Below are 20,094 nucleotides of genomic sequence, written 5' to 3'. Positions count from 1 at the left end.
ACAGCCATGTCTCCTCAGTCCTTGGCAGCTCAGGGGGCAGGTCTCAAGTCCAGGGCAATTCAAAGCGGCCACCAGCAATTCTCTTAGTCTCTCTCTCTCCACGAGGTGCTGCTACCAAAAAAGATCTTCCGCCTCTCTCTTGTGTCTCCAAATCTACATCACCAGCTCCTCCCACTTCAGGACTTTCTTTTCACTTCAACAAGCCCATCCCACAGGTGGGATTAACAAACTCTGGGTTTTAACACAATCAATTTGAAAACCAAGCCAATACAGGGGAATCTTTAATTGCCATTACTATCACAGAGCTTAAGGAGGTGCTAAAGTTCAGAGGGAGAGAGAGTTAGCCAGTGAGTGTGCTCTCAGAGCTGATATTGATGGAGTAGATCCACAAATCCTTGTACCCATAGCGCAGGGGTGGGGAACCTGCTGCCTGGAGGCCACATGTGGCCTTCTAGGCCCTTGAGTGTGGCCTTTTGACTAAGTCCAAGTTTTGTTCTGTGAAGTTTGGATTCAGTCAAAGAGCAGCCTAGATGGCCACATGTGGCCTTGAAGCAGCAGGTTCCCCATCCCTACCCTAGGAAATCAGTAGTACTTTTCCTAAGAAGGCATGGAAGATATCTGATTATCTGGTAAAGATACACTATTATCCCAACTCAATACTTGTATAGGTGAAAACCTCCAGGGTAAGCATCTGGTGATTAGCACCCCCTAGTGGTTTAACACAAAGTGATGAATTCTGAGACTGGTCAAAGGTCTAGTTTGATTGGAACATAGAGTTCTTACAGGGTAGTAGCATAAAATAAGACTAGAAAAGCAGATAAGAGCCATATTGTGAAGATTCTCAAATACTAGACTGAAAAGTATGTATTTTATTTTAATAATGGAGGGAAGATACTGGAGACTTCTGAGTTGGAGGGGATGGAGGTGCTGTGACAGAATCAAATCTATGCCTGGGGAAGATTTGGGGGCATATTTGTGGAAAGTGCATGGGGGGCACAATACTGAAAGCAGGAAAATAGAGTACTCCAGATGAGAAGTGATGAGAGCCTGACACATACTAGCCAAATGAGAAGAAGGTGACAAATGAGAGATATAGAGGTAGGATTGACAAGATATTTGGATATGGGAGAGAAAGGAAAAGAAAGAGTAAGTATAACTCTGGGGTCCTGACCCTGACTGACCAGAAGGATGTGCTTCCTTATACCAGAAGAGGAAGCTTAAAGAGGTAACAGGTTTGTCATTGGGGGCAGGGGCAGAACATGAAGCCCATTTTGAATACATCAACTCTGAGATGTCAATTATACATCTATAGTAGACAGTTGGTATAGGATTAGACTTCAGGGAAGAAATTAGAAATGGATATAAAAAGATGGGAGTCATCTGCAGAATGATGGTACTTGGACCCATGGCAACACGAGATCATCGATAGAAATTGAGGAGAGGGACTATAACAGAGCCTGAGAGACACCCAAATTAAAGTTTCAGGGCTATCAATGATGATCTAACAAACAGATGAATAGGAAAAAAAAAGATCTATGTTTAAAAGTTTAGAAAACCTGGGACCAAGTCCTACTTTCTCCACTTATTATCTATAGGCAAGACCTTAGGCAAGTCACTTAAATTTTCTGGGCTTTAATTTATTTTTTTTCTTTTAGAAAATTAAGGGATTGAACTAGATAACCTAAGAACCCTTCTAGCTCTAATTTCTATAATTCTAAGCCTGCTTTTAAACCCTTCCCCACATCCTGCCAACAGTTTTGCAAATTTATTTAAATTATCAAATTCTAGATGTTGTGAATCACATACTTGTGGGTCTGACATATAATCACAAGAAGAAGCTCTCTCACTCAGAACTATGAATTGTGTTTCAACTCTGCAGTTTCAAGCCTCATCCTGAGATGCTTGCATAGCATGGGGAGGCACTAATTAAACAAACAGCATTGTCCTGTCACCTGGGTTTTATCGCACATGCATTGCATTGTCTTTTGTGCAGGCTTGTCCTCTGTCCAGCAAGCAAAGAAGGAGAAAGGAGTCCTGGAGTGGCTTCAGAAATTTCTCATTGGTAGCATTTATAATTGAGTTTCTCCCGCATGTTAACAATACACAAGCTTAATCAGAGTTTTAATATTATTTTTTTTCTCAGCTTGAGAATTTTGTCCTATGTGTTATAGATATCTTTTTCCAGCTGAGAAAAAAGAAAAAGACAATCATATTAAATTTTAATAATAATGAAAGCCATTCATGGATGATATTTATTTCCAGGATTATTTGGGCAATCTAAGAGATCTTGATACTTTGAAGAAGAAGGAAATTCATTTATTTCAAATGTATCATTCAACATTAAGCAAACATCAATATCCTACTCTATTTAGACACTGAAATTAGGTCCTTGAGTAGAGATGAAAGTAATTAAGACAGGCTCCCTAACTAGGCAGCTAGGTGATGCAGTAGATACATTGCCAGGCCTGAAGTAAGAAAGACTCATCTTCCTGAGTTTATATCAAGCCTCAGACACTTACTACCTGTGTGACCTTGGGCAAGTCACTCAACCCTGTTTGCCTCAGTTCACATCTATAAAATGAGCTACAGAGGGAAATGCCAAACCACTCCAGTGTTTCTAAGAAAACCCTGGAAAAGGTCATGAAGAGTCAGACACAACTGAAACAACTCAACAACAACCCTGCCTCATAGTTCTACAGAACTAGAGTTCAGATACAAGTCTATACCTATATATACAAGCCTAACACCTATAAAACAAAGAGAATAAAATAATTTCAGAAAAGAAATAGGAACTGCTATTGGAAATCTTTTAATGTCTCCTGGGGAAATGGGCAGGTGGGGAGGAGGTATTTTAAAATAGTGCAACCATTTTATTTCAATACCAGAAAAAAAAAGTTAAATTATGTTCTTAAACTTCTGAATTAAATTTTTATTTAAAGAAACAAAGTGGGATGGCTAGGTGGTGCAGTGAATAGAGCACCAGCCCTGCAGTCAAGAAGACCCAAATTCAAATCCAGCCTCAGACCCTTAACACTTACTAGCCAAGTGACCTTAAGCAAGTCACTTAACCCCAATTGCCCTACCTTCCCCCCTCCAAAAGCAAAGCAAAACAAGAAAGAAAGAAAGGAAAATATATAAAGCATTGCACCCAAAGTAGGTGGTAAGGTCAAATTGTTAGCTTAAAACATTCTCAGGAATGTTTTAGCTCTTCATGTCATCAGAAACCCATAAAGTCATTCTGAGAGAGTCTCTTCATTGCTGCTTGCCCCAGAGGGCAATGGGCAGAAGTCACTAGCAGGCAAGTTGGAGAAAGGAAGTGTAGAGAGAAATGAGAAGAGGGCCCAGGACAGAGCCCTTGGAAGCTATCTCAAAGGTCCATTCCAATGCCTCTCCTTGCTGTGGAGGTGACCCTGGAACAGAGGGTATCCTTTTCAAGGAGAATTAAGGGCTGCCCCTTAAGAACGAACTATTTGACCATGAAACCAAGGGAGAAAAATATTAAATGGTCTTTAATCCTCTGCAACACTTAACTTCTGCAATCGTGGTGTTAGAGTGGTGGGAAAGGGGAAAGAAGATCTGAAGAATTGTGCAGTTTTTAAGCCTTTTATCTATCCATATTTGCTTGGCTATTGGCATTCTACACATCAGACCTTTGTCCAATGACCATTAAATGGGCAGTAGAACTGGAAAAATTAACTGTTTTAGTCTTGGAATTCTCATTGAGGAATTCTTAACCTGGAATCAATAAATGTTAAAAAAAATTGATAACTGTGTTTCAGTATAAGTGATTTCCTTCATAATCTTATGTACTTTATTTTATGCATTTAAAAATCATCATTTTGAAAAGGGGTCTATGACTACATGAATATGCCAAAGGGGTTGACAACACACAAAAAAAAGTTTAACAATTCCTGTTATAAAAGAAGCCAAAAGACAGAAGGAAATAGCAGGCAAATAGAAAGATGATTCATAGATTCACCTTATAGAGGTAAACAAAGAGTTTAGAAGAATTGGTTTTCCTGTCTGTCATAAAGAAAAAAAAATCACTCCATAAGACATTTGGTCATCTTGTATTCCAGTGCACAAGATAAATATTTGGGAAAAGACCATTATGAAAATGACTGTAACTTATGCAGCAATATCTGTTGTAGAGAATGAAAAGAAAGAAATTCTATTAAGAATTCAATAAGAATCTCTGAATTAAATCAATGTATGCTGGGATACTGTTGACTTCACTGCAAAGGTGGGAATCATGGAGGTTAGTAAAAATACAGATCAGGAATAAGGAATGAGAGAAAGCAAAGGCTTCAAAGCCTTATGCCTAAATATCACAAATACTTTCTTCAGCAAGAAAATTAGGAGGTGCTGACATGGCAAGCATTGAATATCATATAAAAATGAAATTGGGTGTATTTTAACAGATGGAAAATTATTTTATCAATGTGGGATCCTAAACAAGTTGTCTGTATGTAGTCAGACAATTTGCTCATTAGAAAATTAGTAAAATCCAGGGGCAGCTAGGTGGTGCAGTGAATAGAGCACGGGCCCTGTAGTCAGGAGAACCGGAGTTCAAATCCAGCTTCAGACACATAACACTTATTAGCTGTGTGACCTTGGGCAAGTCACTTAACCCAAATTGCCCTGCCTTTCCCCCTCTGAAAAGAAAAAAGAAGAAAAAAGAAAAAAATAAGAAAATCAGTAAAATCTGGAAGAATTATTGAAATGGAAAAATATTAAAGTTCAAAGTAACCCACCAACTTGAATGCTATTGATCCCCTACCACCAAAAAAAGATGCAGATGAAATATATATATAACTACATATATATGTACATATATACACATATGTTTGTTTGCATGTTGCCTCCATTCATTTATGAGCTCCTTGAGGACAGATTATTTTTGCCTTTCTTTGTAACCTTAGTTCTTAGCACAGTGCCTAGTATATAGTAGGCACTTAATAAATGTTTGTTGACTTGAGATCAACACGAATTATAATAATTTGATGCTTAAATCTAACTGCTATGAATCCAGTGCCCTAACCAGAAAACCAAAAGAGCCTAAAGACTACCTTATTTAACAAACACTTATTTTCTATGAAGAAAGACATGATAGCCAAGGGAAATAATTACTTAGAAAATAATTCCCTTATAAATTCTATAGAGAAGGATGATGGAATATTATAAGTAACATCATCTCAAAAAATGGAGAAAAGAAGGGATGTTAAATCCAGCAGGCTATCGCAATAGTCTAGGTATGAGTTGATGAGTGCTTAATCAGGATGATATCTATGTGAGTGAAGAGGAGGCCTATATGAGAAATATTGTGAAGGTAGAAAATGACAAGAATTAGCAACAGATTAAATATGTGGGGTGAGGACAAGGATGATGATGTTGGGAAGATGATGGTGCCCTTGATAGTAATAGGGAAGTCTGTAAGAGAGGAAGGATAGAGGCAACTAGTTGGCACAATGAATAGAGCACTAGCCCTGGAGTCAGGAGAACCTGAGTTCAAATCTGACCTCAGACCCTTAACAGTTACTAGCCATGTGACCTTGGGCAAGTCACTTAACCCCAAATGCCCTGCCTTCCCCCCTCCAAAAAGAAAAAAAAGAGAGAGAAAGAGAGGAGGGATTTGGGTTTAAAAAATAATGACTTTTCTTTAGGAAATGTTGAGTTTGGGATACCTCTGGGGCATCTAAGTTCTCAACGTCCAAGAGGCAGTTGCTATTATGTCTGGAGGTCAGGAGAGAAGTTACAGCTGGATAAGTAGATCTGAGAATCATCTGTACATAGAAGATAATTGAACTGATGAGAATTGAAGATATCAGTAAATGAGACAGTAAAAAGGGAGAAGAGAATAGAATCCGGGACAAATTTTAGGGACACCCAAGGTTAGTGGGCATGACCAGGATGAAGATTCAGCAACTCCTATGGATGAGTAGTCAGATACAAAGGAGAACTAAGAGACAGCAATATATTGAAAACCTTAAGAGGAGAGATGTCATGAGAAGAGGCTGATTGACAATATGTAAAAGGCCCAAAGTGATCAAGAAGAATGAGGATTGAGAATGAAGGCATCATTGATAATTTTAGTGAGAACAGTTTAATTTGATTGACAACATGAGATATCATGTTATAGAGGGATTAACAAACTCTGGGTTTTAACACAATCAATTTGAAAACCAAGCCAATACAGGGGAATCTTTAATTGCCATTACTATCACAATGTGAGAATGATAGCTAGCAGCGATGTCCAGAGAAAAAGAACAAGGCCTCTGGCATGTTCAGTGGACATTCCTGTTGAGAATGTATGAGAGGATATAAACAAGATTTAGATAGGAAGGGCAGAAATGGATGAGTTATAATTTGAATCATTAAAGGGATGACCCACATCAAAGGGACCATAAATTTATATGAACATTTGAGAGTAAGGAAAAACTTTCTATCTAAAAGTAGAATTGGGCTGCTCGGGAGCACTATGGATAGAACCTAAGTCAGAAAGATGCATCCTCCTGAGTTCAAATCCAACCTCTGAGACTTACTAGCTGTGTTACCCTGGACAAGTCACTTAATTCTGTCTGCCTCAGTTTCCTCATCTGTAAAATGAGCTGTAAATGACAAAACTACTCTAGTATCTTTGCCAAGAAAACCCAAAATGGGGTCACAAGGAGTCAGACATGACTGAACAATAGAATCGCTAGCCTTTAGAGACTCCCCTTCATTGGAAGTCTTTGAGCAAAGTCCATATGACCACTTGTTGGGTGTGTTGTATGTGGAGGGGATGTTTGTTCAAGTGTAAATTGAATCACATTGTCCTCCTCCTCAGAAACCCTGAAGTTCTGTGATTTTGTGATAGTTTGAACCTATACTTCTTTAGACAGCATTTCCTAAATTAAAAGGTTGTGCATTGGAGCCTCTAACTATCCATTTGTTTACTCCCTCTCAGATATCGACTAACTTCACCCATAATAAATGACAGGAATAACTCACTTTAAAGAGCTCCCAGGTGCATGCCTCACAGCCCTCTAGACACTGAGCAAAAAGAAAAACCACAGAAAGAATGTAAATACTCAAGCATTTATTCTAAAATTGCCTTCTCAATCTCTCTAGGTTTTGGTGGGAAAACAAACATGTATTTACTGAAGCTCAGAGGCGTGAACTGGAGAAACATTCTTTATCCCGGCTAATCTGTGATAACACAGGCCTCACTGCAGTGCCGGCCGATGCCTTTCAGCTTGGGAGGTTTCCTCCAGATTTTAAGGCATGTGAAGACATACCAGGCATCAATTTAGATGCATGGAAGGAAATTTTTCATCAAGGTACATTTATGCCTTTCTTTTATTAGGTTACAGGAACTAGAATTAATCTTCTGAGACATAACTTCTTTAAGGAAGCAGATAATAAAGTCATGTTTGTGGAAGGAACATTAATGATTTGTCTTTTATCCTCCAGGGTTCAGCACAGTGCCTGACACCTGAGACACCCCAAATAAATGCTAGCTGACTTACTAATTCAAACAGATATTTTTCATGAATATTTTTTGTGTACTATGTTTCCAGCATGTTGTTAGGTATTTTGGGAGCATATGATTGTTTTGTTTTAAATGAGATCTAGGATTCCTTTGGCATAAGGAACTCGATTTACACAAGCCCATCCTTAACTGTTGTGGTCTGCTAGTTGTAGCCTTAGCAAACTTACTGAGGTACTGAGAGGTTACATTGACTTGCCTGGGGTCACACAGTAAGTTCTGAGCCTAGGTCTGACTGACCTCAAGGATAACTCTATCCACAACCCCACAGTACTTCAAGATAAAAATCAACTTTTGCAAAGTACCTCTCTCAACAGCCCTGTGATGTACATTGGTACAGGCATTATTATCCCCATTTTACAGGTGGAGAACCTAAGAGTCAGAAATATAAAATATCTAGTCCATGGTTAGGCAACTAGTAATCAATCAACAGTTGTAAAATGCTAACTATATGCAAGGACTTACGCCAGTAAATATCAGAGGCAGGATTCAATCTCGTCTTCCTTACTCCAAGGCTAGCACTCATTCTATTATACCACAGTAACTTTCCAGAGATAAAGCAATGATCCCTTGCATTTATATATTACTTTCCGGTTACAAAGCAACTCCATTATCACAAATGATCCTCATAAGAAATCCATGAGTATTATTATCCTCATTTTCTAAATGAGAAACCTGGGGCTGGTATGTTAAATCTTTGTCTAAAATCACTCAGCATATTTGGAATACAATCTGCAGGCCTTCAGATTCAGAGTCCTGCATGCTGATCAGTCATTAGATAACATTGCGTCCCTGCCTTCAAGGAGTTTATAATCCAAATAGGGCAGTTTACATTTATGCACATGGAACAGTTTAGCACATTCTTCCTCGAATAATGTAAATGCAGAATGAGTAGTGAAGAAGTGCTCTTGAAATTCCTCAGAGGTAGAGATCAGCTCTGGCTAGAAAAAAAGGTTTCCTAGAAGAGGTTAGGTCTCTAATTGAACCTGAAGAATGCTTAGAATTTTCCAAGGGAATGAGCCTAGAGAGGGAAGCGCTTTAAGCAGAGGAATTTAGATTATAGCCCAAAATTCTGGTTACACATACAAAATAATTATGAGAAATGAAGTGAGGAGGGATTTGAAAAGAGAGAGATAAGCTATATTATGGGGATTTCTTTAAATGAAATTTAAAATTCAGGCACGTTGGGTTATAACACATTTTAATTTACATGGATTTGAACACAGTCATCAGCTCAAGGTTTGTTCCAGGGCTTTATTCCATACTTCAGCATGGAGATCACCCTGGATTTTCTAAGACAGTGAGAGGAAAGAGAGTGGCATCATGGGTAGTGAACTGAATCTGAGCTCAGAAAACCTGGGCCTGAATCCTAGTTCTGGTTGTCATTTAGCCTGCTTAGACAGTAGTTTTGTAATCTACAAAATGAGGAGTTTAAACTAAAAGACCTCTAAGGTCCCTTCCACCTCCGTTCTGATTCTCTGTCAAGATGCAGACTTTGAGTCCAATTCCAGAAACGGCTTCTATGTTTACTGAGCATTCCAGCCTTGATAAGTTTAGAAAGGCTCATCACCAGATGTTTGGCCTTTAGGTCACAGATTTTTAATGCCGCAGTCACTCACAGAGACTATATACAAAGGTATAGCAAAATGATCTCCCTCAGTGGAGGAGGTATCCACACCAATGACCTTATAAATGTCAATGTACTAAATAAACCAGAGAGTAAACCATAATTCCTAAAAGCCTGTCATAGTATAATCTATTATATGATTTACTTGATCATTTCATTGCATTCAACATTGGTGTGATAAATGGGTTATTCCATGTTTCTGACTTCATTCGATATGTCTGACAGTGAGCTGGCACAGTAGATGAGAGCTCTGAGCCAGGAGTCAAGGACATCTGAGTTCAAATCCAGACTCAGACACTTACTAACTAATAAATCATCTAACCTATATCTGTCTCTGTTTCCTCAGCTACAAAATGGGGATAAAGTAGCGCCTACCTCACAGAGCTGTTGCAAGGAGAGAGATAATGTTTGTAAAATGTTGAGCACAGTCCCTGGTATGTTGCTGCTGTTGAGTTGTTTCAGTCATGTCTGACTCTTCATGAGCCTATCTTGGGGTTTTCTCAGCAAAGATACTGGAGTGGTTTGCCATTTCCTTCTCATTTTACAGATGAGGAACTGGGGCTAACAGGGTTAAGTGAATTGCCCAAGGTCACACAGCTAGTGTCTGAGGCCAGATTTGAACCCATGAAAATGAGTTCCTGATACCAAGCCCAGTGCTCTATCCACTGTGCCACTTGACCTGTCCACCTAAAAGACAGTAGGTGCTTAATAAATGTTCCCTTCCTCCCACTCCCTTTTTTTTTTAACCTCTGTGGCTTTTCAATTAATTATAGTGGGGACATGCAGCTTCCCAGATAAGGTGGATGATGGTGACTTTGTATCTTGTTCTGAATCTGGGAAACATGTTATAGTTTACTCCTGCCACCATGGCTATCAACTTCAAGGACAAGAACAACTCACCTGCACAGAGGGAGGATGGGATTCCCCACCACCAATATGCAAAGGTAAGTCTCCAAGAAGTAATCCCTTAAATAAGTATTTTAAGAAAGTAAAAACATGGATTTCATTATTAATCAAGCCTGGATATTTTCTTTAGGAATAAATGAATGAATGAATGAATGAATGAATGTCCTCAATTCGATTTAATTCAGCAAGCATTTATTTAAGTGCTTATTATGTTCTAGTCACTATAAAGACAAAATAAAATAGTCCCCACACTCAGAGAAGTTATATTTTTTTGTTTTTATTTTGGGGAGGGGGGGACACCTTGTACACAAATATAAGTAAATAAAAATGGAGACAAAGTAATTTCTTGAAGAGATCTAATGTGAAGAGCAATTTATTAGCAATAGATTAGAGGTTCCAGAGGATAGAGAATGAAGGAGAAGAGTTAGATATTGACTGACATATCAGGGAGTGGTGATCAGAGAAGACAGCTTTAGTCTAGGCCTCAGAGTTCAGAGACAGTAAATAGGGCAGTAAATTGCCATGTACTTTTGTAGCTGAAAAGGCAATACCTATTTGATTATTCTTGAAAAATATCAAGGAAGAGTGCGCACATTAACCTCCTCCAAGGCACAGACTTTATAGTGACCCAGAGGAGAGACCACTAGGCAGCCCCCAACCGGCCAGACGCCAGACTCTGCTGCAGGACTCATGTTCCTGCCACCTCGTGTTTTCCTTTACTGTCCCAGGCACATACTATGATCATTAGGTGTTCAGTTTCCCAACAACTTTCTATGGAAAATCAAGGAAAGTGGGCCATGGCTGCCATGAGCAACTTTGAAGAGTGAGACACCTTTAGAGAAGCTTGATCAAGGTGCCATCATCGTGAGACCCTCCAGATCAGGACTTGGACAGAGTTCCCCTATCTCGTCTGGCTCAATCAGTGGAGGAGGCTCTCTTTCCATTTTTCCTCTGCCTCCTGGGAAGTAATAGAAGGCCAGCATAGAATCATGGTTGGATTCAAGCCTACAGATGTGCCCCCAAAAGCCACCATAAAGTTCCTTGGAGCTGGCACTGCTGCCTGCATCACTGACCTCATCACCTTCCCCCTGGGCACAGCCAAAGTCCAACTGCAGATTCAAGGAGAGAGCCGGGGGCTGTCTGAGCTTCTTCTAACAATGCCCAGTATCCGGGTGTCACAGGCACAATTATAACCATGGTCAAGACTGAGGGCCCTGGTATCTTATACAATGGGCTGGTGGCTGGGTTGCAACACCAGATAAGTTTTGCCTCTGTTCGCATTGGCCTCTATGACTCTGTCAAGCAGTTCTACACCAAGGGATCTGAGCATGCAGGCATTGGGAGCCGCCTCCTGGTAGGCTGTACCACAGGGGCTCTGGCAGTGGGTGTAGGCCAACCCACAGATGTGGTGAAGGTACATTTCCAGGCTCAGGTGTGTGCAGGTGGCAGCCGGAGATACCAGGGTACAGTGGATGCCTATACGACTATCACCAGAGAAGAGGGCCTTCAGGGCTTATGGAAACAAACTTCACCCAATGTTTCCCATAATGCTATTGTCAACTGTGATGAGCTGGTGACCTATGATCTCATTAAAGCTGTCCTTCTGAAGGTCTGCCTTATGACTGATGACCTTCCATGCCACTTCACATCAGCCTTTGGGGCTGGCTTCTGCACCACCATCATTGCTTCCATACCCCATCCTGCCTCCTCCCCTCCTATTTTATTTTTCCTTTATTCCTCTCCTCCCCTGCCTTAGCATTGAAGGAACCCCCCTACACTCCCCCACTTAGAGTTAGCCCATTTAAACCTTCTCCATACAGCCCACTTCTTCTGCCATTGTAGCCTCACTCAGTTCTTAAGCTCCTTACTTCTAATAAAACCAGAACAGAACCACCCCCCCCCCAAAAAAAAATATCAAGGAAGGCTGAGGTAGAAAGAAGATAGTCAGCATATGTCAGAGGCTTGACTTGAACTCAGCTCTCCAGGCCTTTGAGGTCAATTCTATCCACCACACTATGTTTCCTCTAACCCTAGTTTAATTATTTCAAAACATTCATCCCTCTAGTTGGATAAGACTCATTCAAACACAAAAGTTTCAAGCTATTTTATACTTGGTCAAACATGTCTGATAGTAAGAACAAAACAGCAAACATTTAGTAAGTATTTAGTGTATTCAAGAGCCTTATATTACAAGTTAGGAGGGAAATAAATTGTAGCTACATGTAGCCTCTGTCATCGTATGACTTTGCAGTCTAGAAGAGGAACAGTGCAGATAACCAAAATGCAATAAATATCCTGTTGAATAACATAAACCTAAGATGTTTGTCACTTTTTGCTTATTTCTTATGTACATAAATGAATAACAGAGAGAGAGAGTGCTCTCTTTTAGAAGCAAGATATTTAGTTCACACAGAGAAAGCTGGACCTCTATCATGGAGTCATTAGGGCAAAGTGGAGAGACCAGAACGGGACATTTGTTGCTGTTGTTTGTCCTTCCTTATCGAAGAGGACCATGATATTAGGAAGGTGAAGCCATGACTTGCAAGTGAATTGGATTCAACTAACGCAGGGCTGTGCAAAGTCACCATCAGCCTTACTCTCTCCATCTGGGTCCAATGGCAAGACATAGATCAAGACAATTGGAGATGGCCCAGATGCAGTGGGAAACCTTGGCTTTTTAAAACTGTCTTTCCCAGGTCTCAGTTTGTCTGAGGCAATGCCCATCCGGTGATTAAGGCTAGGTAAGAAATGAGGCAAAGAATGACCTTTTTACCTAGTCATTACCATTCTTGGACCTTTCTAAGCCTATCAAAAGAAGCTGCTGAAACCCAGATCCTACTAGTTAAAAAACAAAAACAAACAAAACTTGTTAAAGTCCCAGTTAAATGAGCCTGCTGGCTTTCTCCCATTCACGACTGTCCATCTCCCTCCTCCATTCATTGGTACAGGTGCTCCTCCATGTCTGCAATACCTCCTCAACTTTTCCTCACAGAATCAGTAGCTTCTTTCAAAGCACAGCTCCTGAACTGCCTCCTAACACTAGGGTTTTCTTGTTCCTTCCCCTCCTCATATCTGACCACCCCCCTCCTCCACAGTTATCAGCACTCTCTCCCTCTTGAAATTATTTTGCATTACTTTGCATACACTTGCTTATGTACTTATTGCTCACCCCCACTCAGATTCCCAGTTGTATGCAGAAGTTACAGAGAGGCAAATTTATGCTTGATGTAAGGAATAACTTCCTGTCAGTTAGAGTTGTCTCAGAGTAGAATGAGATGTTTCAGGAGTGGGTCTTCAAATCAAGGCAATATGGTACCTTGATAGGAATGCTGACGTGATGATTCTCAGCTATAAGAAGACTGAATTGTATGGTCTCTGAGGTCCTTCCTATTCTGAGATTCTATGACTCCTTGATTACCTATTCTGCCCACTTCATAGGGTTGTTGATAGGATTAAATGAGATGATGAACGCCAAAGCTCTTTGAAAACTATCATCTGCATTTTTTCCTAGGGGCAATAGAAAGTCTGCTCAGAAACATGTATGCATTCTATCAAGTTATCTACATGCTTAGATAGACTCTTTGAAATTCTGAAGGATTCTAATGCTATTATTAAAGGGGAAAATAATAAACTCCTAGAAAGACCAGCTTGGAAACACTTTATGATTACAGTAAATTAATTTGAACCCAAAGTGATAAAAACAGATGCTCAGTGAAGCTAGCTTATCAGTAATTCTATGACAGCAGAATGGAAAGCCTACTGGCTTAATTTAGTATTTGATTCAGAAAAATCAAATGAGATTTGCTGTTCTCTTCTCTTTTCAAATCCTATTCATGCACTCAAACTCACCCACGTACAAATCTGGTGGTGGTGGAAAAATCTAGTAAATGAACTGTAATAAGTATTTTCAAGAACTTTAAGGTTGTGAATGCAAAATGAATCAAAACTCAGCAACTGGGCAATGAGATTGTCAAGATATGCAATACTGTGATTGTAAACAAATGATTCTGAAGGAAAACAAGTCTTTCAAACACCAATCTTTTTTATTATTATTAAATGCCTACTGTGTGCCTAGCTTAGAAAACCATTAGAGAAATAGGGAACAAATGGTTTTGTTTTAATTTATATAGGTTGTTCTTTATATTATGTGGCACTCCTTTAAAATTATACAGCCATATGATTAGATGAGAAGCAACATTTTGTAGTAAGGTACTGGACTTTGAAACAGAAATATCTAGCGTGGGTTGAAACTATAACTTTGAGACTTACTAGCTATGTGACCATGAACATGGCATTTCTGAGCCTTTAGATAATGTTCTAAAATTATAAATTATAAAAAGATTACGACTCTGATGGAAAGTATTCTCACACCTGAAATTAGAGGTCTTTGAACTTGATTAAGGGGGCAGAATTTATGTCTTCAGGTGAAATGACACATGAGTTTGGGGAAGAAAGTCTTCCAACATTTCTCCTTCTTCCCTTTTATATATATATATGCTGCACCAATTCTTGCAGTTGCTATAGAATCATTAGAGATATCTAGCTTTGTTGCTATTGAGTCATTTCAGTAATGACCAACTCTTCATGACCCTTTTTGGGATTTTCTTGGCAAAGATACTGAGCAGTTTTGCCATGGCCTTCTCCAGCCCATTTTACAGATGAGGAATTGAGGCAAACAGGGTTAAATGACTTGCCCAGCTATTAAGTGTCTAAGGCAAGATTTGAACTCATGAAAATGAGTCTTCCTGATTCCAAACCCAGTGTTCTATCCACTGCACCATCTAGCTGCCCCCAAGATATTTAGAAAAGTGATCAAAATAATATACAACTAAAGATACATATAGCTGAGTATCCTGGACAATGCAAATATGAAAGTTTATTTGATAACATCACGGATTTAGAGTTATGTTTCAGAAATGGTGAATTTGAGATGTCTGCAGAACAAGTTGGAAATATACAATGAGCAGTTGAGAATATAAGCAGGGTTTAGGAATGTAACTAATTAGAAACAGAAATATGAGTCATCAGCATAGGCATGATAATTAAATCAATGTAACCTGATTAGGTCACCAAGAGATAGTGTGCATAGAGGAGGAAGAGAAGAACCAGAATGTTATCACTATGTTGGGGTCAAGGTACAGTGTGTCTGACTGGCTGATCAGAGCAATATGAGCTCAGAAGACTCTACCACAGGTTGGGCATAAATAGTCCATATGAATATCTGGAGTAGAGATGTTTCTAAATTTGTGCATCTCACATTTCTTTTGAGCTACTGCAATTCTGCTTTGCTCATAGAGTACAGCACCTTCTTTGATATAGGCATGCCATGCTGGCCAGTGTTTCCAATGTCTCAGAACTGATTCCAAAGTTCTTCAGAGAGACCCTGAGAGTGTCTTTGTGTCGCTTCTTCTGACCTCCATGTGAATGCTTGCCTTGTGTGAGTTTTCTGTAAGGTAGCCTGTTAGGCAAACATACATTTAACATTTGAACAATGTGGCCAGCCCATAGGGTTGTTCTCTCTTTTGGAATGCCAGGTAGTTCAGGTGGAGAAAGGAATTCAGTGTTCAGCACCTTCTCTAGCCAGGTGATCTTCAGAATCTTCCTAAGACAATACAAATGGAAGCAATTCCATTTCTTGACACGGCCCTAGCGTACTGTCCAGGTTTCACGGGCATATAACAATAAGGTCAACATGAGTCAGGGATTGAACTTGGGTACTTGTAGATAACAACCAACAGGACAATCGAGGGCAAATTTAAATGATCCTCAGTGGAAGAGATCTTGCTGAATAATTACAGAAATAAGAGTCTGGAAACGACAATGGGTAACAAGGAGTCTTATGACGCCCCCTCCAGGGCTAGTGTGTGAGAGAAAGTACACCCCTCACTGGAAAGCATAGCCCAGGATACATCATCATGGAGGGGACAAGTGTTGTTACTGTTGTTAGGGAGGAGGGGATGTTGTTTTGTTTTGTTCTTTTTCTAAGTGCCAGAAAATAAAAATAGTAGAGAAGAAAGAGGTACAAAATGAAAGGAAGTTTGTTAAGCAGGGAATGGAAATTCCAGAATGCTTAGTGGAAGTTTGAGATGGCAAAGAATAAGAGACTGGGCAGTGAGGGTTGGAGAAGTGAGTTTTATTTTTAGGTAGCTTGGAATTCGGTATGACTTGGATTGGGAAAGGAAGAAGAAGGTGGGAATTAGCTAATCATAGGAGTAAAGTCTTGGCAGAGTCTTATTCTAGCCACATCTCTATTCACAGGCACCACACATCTACTTGGTAGTTCTTTGGTTTGGCTGCTTTCAGCATCCTCTCAGAGGTGTAAGGTGTAAGAGTGGCAGGCTATGCTGTGCTACCACAGAGTGGTCATATAGTCAGCACTTAGCACAGTTCCTCGGCACTTAGCATAGTATCTGACACATAGTAAGAACTTAATAAATTTTAATTGATTGATTGCACAAGGCCTCCCATGCACCTGTCTTCCCCTCAGTAGTGTGGGAGCAGTCTGACTCAGCTGGGCGCTCACTGATCCTGGTTGTACCCATCCTCTGCTCAGTTTTTAGGGGACAGACTGATCCTTCTTTGGGTAGCCATGCATGTCAGCTACACCCAGGCTCTCTTTTGTCTGCCTTGATGCTGCATTAGTGCTCTGATTATTCTGGGTCTGCCCTGAGTGGTCATGCAGTGTGACTGCATCTGACCTCCTCTCCGTCTCCCCTCTAAGACTGTAAATTCCAAGGGAGTTGCCTATCTGCTTTGGTGAAGGGAATTCTCAATATTGATGTTATCTTAGATCTAGACTTTAAAAACAGACAATGTAAAACCAAGTCTTTTCTTTAATGATTTCCAATGGTCACTGTGTCATTTTCACAGACGTTAATGAATGTGAAGACCAAATGAACCCTCCCTGCCATGCCTCTGCTAAGTGCAAAAACATCAAAGGCAGCTACCAGTGTGTTTGCACAGACCCATATGAATTAGGAAAGGATGAAAGAACTTGTACAGGTAAGACTTTTAATGAATGTTGGTTGGCCTCGAGTCTTTTGAATTTCTGTAGCTGTGTTTTCTCCCTGATATGACCTCACAGTGCTTTATGCTCCTCTTGGGAAATTAAGATCATTGAATTATAGGCTTTAGAGATAGAAGGGACCTTACTAGTCATCTAATCCAACCCCTTCATTTCCCAGATGGGGATGCTGAAGGCCAGACTGGAAAGCTCACTCTGCTGGAGTCAGCGGCATATCTATACTCGAAACTAGGTCTTCTCACTCAAAATTCAATACTTTTTATCTCACACAACAGAGTCTATGTTAGAACATTTTCATTTCTCTTACCTGTGCACATATTTTATCTTTTCCCTACTAGACCTACTAGACTACAAGCTCCTGAGGGCATAGATCATATATAATTTCTATCACCCTCAGCACTTAGTACTAAGCATTGCTTATAGTAAGCTCTCAATGAAGGCTTGTTGAATGAATGAGCAAATGATTTCCTCAACACTCAGATCTCCGTTATCAATGTTCTACACATGCCTATATCCATGCTAATAGAGCACAGTATAAAAGAACATTTTGGAAGTCCAAATAAGTCAAAAGACATGTCTATTTGGTTACAGGAAATAAATCATGTTTCTGTAGCTGTTTTGCCATCCTAATTCCATTGTGTTTAGGCTAATTAGCTTACATCCCCGAGTGCATAAGGGCAAGGACTCTTTTAGTTCTTTTTAAATCCCCAGAGCTTAACACAGTGCCTAGCACTTAGTAGGTGCTTTAAAATGTTTGTTGACTGACTAACTAGTGAGAGTGGGCTAAAAGAAGCTGGACATGGGTGAAAGACAGTTCAAGGTTAAAACTAACCTACAAAGAAGCTGCAGAAGACATCTTCATACTAATTATTATTTACTATGTTATAAAAATATAAAAGTTTTCTGTAAAGCTCAACAAAAAATAAAAGTTTTAACGGCCAGTTTGGTGGAGGGGGGGGAGTGGTTATATCACAATAATTTCCCAATCATCCTAGCACAGAGCTTTCCATTGTAACAAAGAAAACACAGGATCGCTAAACCAAATGCACCTGCAATTTTCTATGTCTCTACCTGTCTTCTGGAATCACATCTGGTCATTGCAGTAAATATGTGTTCAAGGGCTTTTTAGTGTTGTGTTCCCTTAAATTATTATAGTATTGTGTATATTGTTTCCACGGTTCTGTTCTCTTCATTCTGTATCATTTCATACAAGTATCTCAAAGCTTCTCCAAATTCTGAATACTGGTCTTTTTTATGGTAGAACAATATTCTATTCCATTTGTAAGGGACTTAGCTTCTGAAAACTCATAACTTAATCAAAGACAGTAATAAGGTGTGTAATAGCAAAAATGTAATAAGGCCCAGAGTTCCCTTAATTCAGTACAAAGAAGTTCCTTGACCTAATTGAAAGGTAATCTAGCCACTGGCTGAAGCAAGTCTTAGAGGTATCTAGTTAAGAAAGTAAATAGTGGTGGACCTGGAGTCAAGAAAACCTGAGTTCAAATATGGTCTAAGATACTTACTAGCTATGTGACCCTGGGAATGTCACATAAGCTCTGTCTTCCTCAGTTTCCTCAACAGTTAAATGGGGATAATAAGAGCACCCAACTCCCAGGTAACAATAATAGCACCTACTTCTCAGATGTGTTGTGAGATAATATTTGTAAAGCACTTAACACAGTAACTGGCAAATAGTAGATAGTTAATAAATGCTTCTTTGAGTAACTGCCCATACTCCTAGGCAACCCTTCAAAGATGGTCAGTGTTCAAGAAGTTTCAATGTTCCAGATTCCAGGCCTAGATCAGCTTTGTAGAATATGACCCACTAGAAAGTACAGTTGGGAGTCCCAAGGAGAATTTTCTCTCATTATCCCCCTTATTGACTGTGTCATTTAGCAAAAGAGCTACTTACCCAGTAGGAATTATTCAGTTCATGAGTGTTCAAGACAGAGTTAAGGCAGAGTAGATCAAGGCAGAAAGAGGAAATGACTCAAAGAAATAGAGTCACAAAAGATAGAATCAACAAAACTTAGCAAATTATTTGATATGAGCAGTTAGAAATGTGAAAAAGTCAAAAATGACTCCCCGGTTGCAGAGAAGAGAACAAGTTGTAGATTCATGAGAAAATTAACCCTGTTGAATGAGAGTCCATATGTGTTCCCTACAGGTGTGCCTTACCACCAAGGATTATGGGGAAAATGTTTTATAGCTATGGTTTTTACTATGCCATTTTAGTAAATGTCATTATTTTGAGCTAATTGCGTCTACTGGCCGACTATTAATGGAAAGCACACTGGTGGGGGATGGATTATTCCCCTAGGTGAGCACTCATAAAATGGGTACTGATATCGATAATTTCTACTCCCTTGAATTCAAAGATTCTTCTGTGGGTCTGTATACTCAAGACAGCATTACATGAGCCCCCACCTGTTTACTTCCCTTAACAGTCAGTCAACCATAGCAATAAAACATTTGCCCCATAATTCTGGACCCACTATTCCACAAATACACAGTGTCTGTGGAAAACTGGACATAGACTTGGAATACATTGGTGGTGAGTCACATGTGTAGGGAACAAATATGGCCAGTACAACTCATGCCTCTAGTACTGTGGAGCCTCAATATCCTTCCTGACCTCATAGAGTTTTTACACATCTTCCTCCTGGCCTCAGGAGGCTTTCTGTTTCATGATTAGGCCATTGAGCTTGGACAAAACCACCAAAAGGGGAGATATACTGTCATATGTGAGGAACAACAAATAGGTCAGTTTGTGCACAGCATAAAGTGTGTGAAAAAGTAATGTATGGTAATTCTGAGAAGGTAGACTAGAGTCAGATTATTAAGGTCTTTGACTGACAAATAGAAGAATTTCTATTTTGCCTTGGAAGTAATCAGGAGCCAATGAAGCTTTGTTGAATGGGGAATGACAACATCAGACCTGTTCTTTAGGAATTACAGTTTGCTACCTGTGTAGAAGACATATTAGAGAGGCAAGATACACGGACCAAT

General features: G+C 39.7%; 1 protein-coding gene, 1 long non-coding RNA gene and 1 pseudogene across 3 annotated transcripts in view; 2 read left to right on the top strand and 1 right to left on the bottom strand.

The window, feature by feature from the left end:
* Positions 1-20,094, bottom strand: part of LOC138177498 (uncharacterized) — a 138,275-nt gene that overhangs the window by 42,635 nt on the left and 75,546 nt on the right. The window lies entirely within an intron of this gene.
* Positions 1-20,094, top strand: part of TPO (thyroid peroxidase) — a 165,913-nt gene that overhangs the window by 117,004 nt on the left and 28,815 nt on the right. The window contains exons 10-12 of the mRNA XM_069108691.1: positions 7,111-7,319; positions 9,929-10,099; positions 16,932-17,063. Coding sequence (XP_068964792.1) covers positions 7,111-7,319; positions 9,929-10,099; positions 16,932-17,063 — 512 coding nt within the window. The remainder of the gene's footprint in view (positions 1-7,110; positions 7,320-9,928; positions 10,100-16,931; positions 17,064-20,094) is intronic.
* On the top strand, positions 11,051-11,817 carry LOC138177491 (dicarboxylate carrier UCP2 pseudogene; annotated as a pseudogene).

This window comes from Petaurus breviceps, unplaced genomic scaffold (genome assembly GCF_028583685.1).
Source record: "Petaurus breviceps papuanus isolate PSGF00001 unplaced genomic scaffold, PetGlider_PUasm1.0 90418, whole genome shotgun sequence".
NCBI classification, from domain to species: Eukaryota; Metazoa; Chordata; class Mammalia; order Diprotodontia; family Petauridae; genus Petaurus; species Petaurus breviceps.
This window is presented reverse-complemented; position numbering and strand designations above follow the sequence as displayed.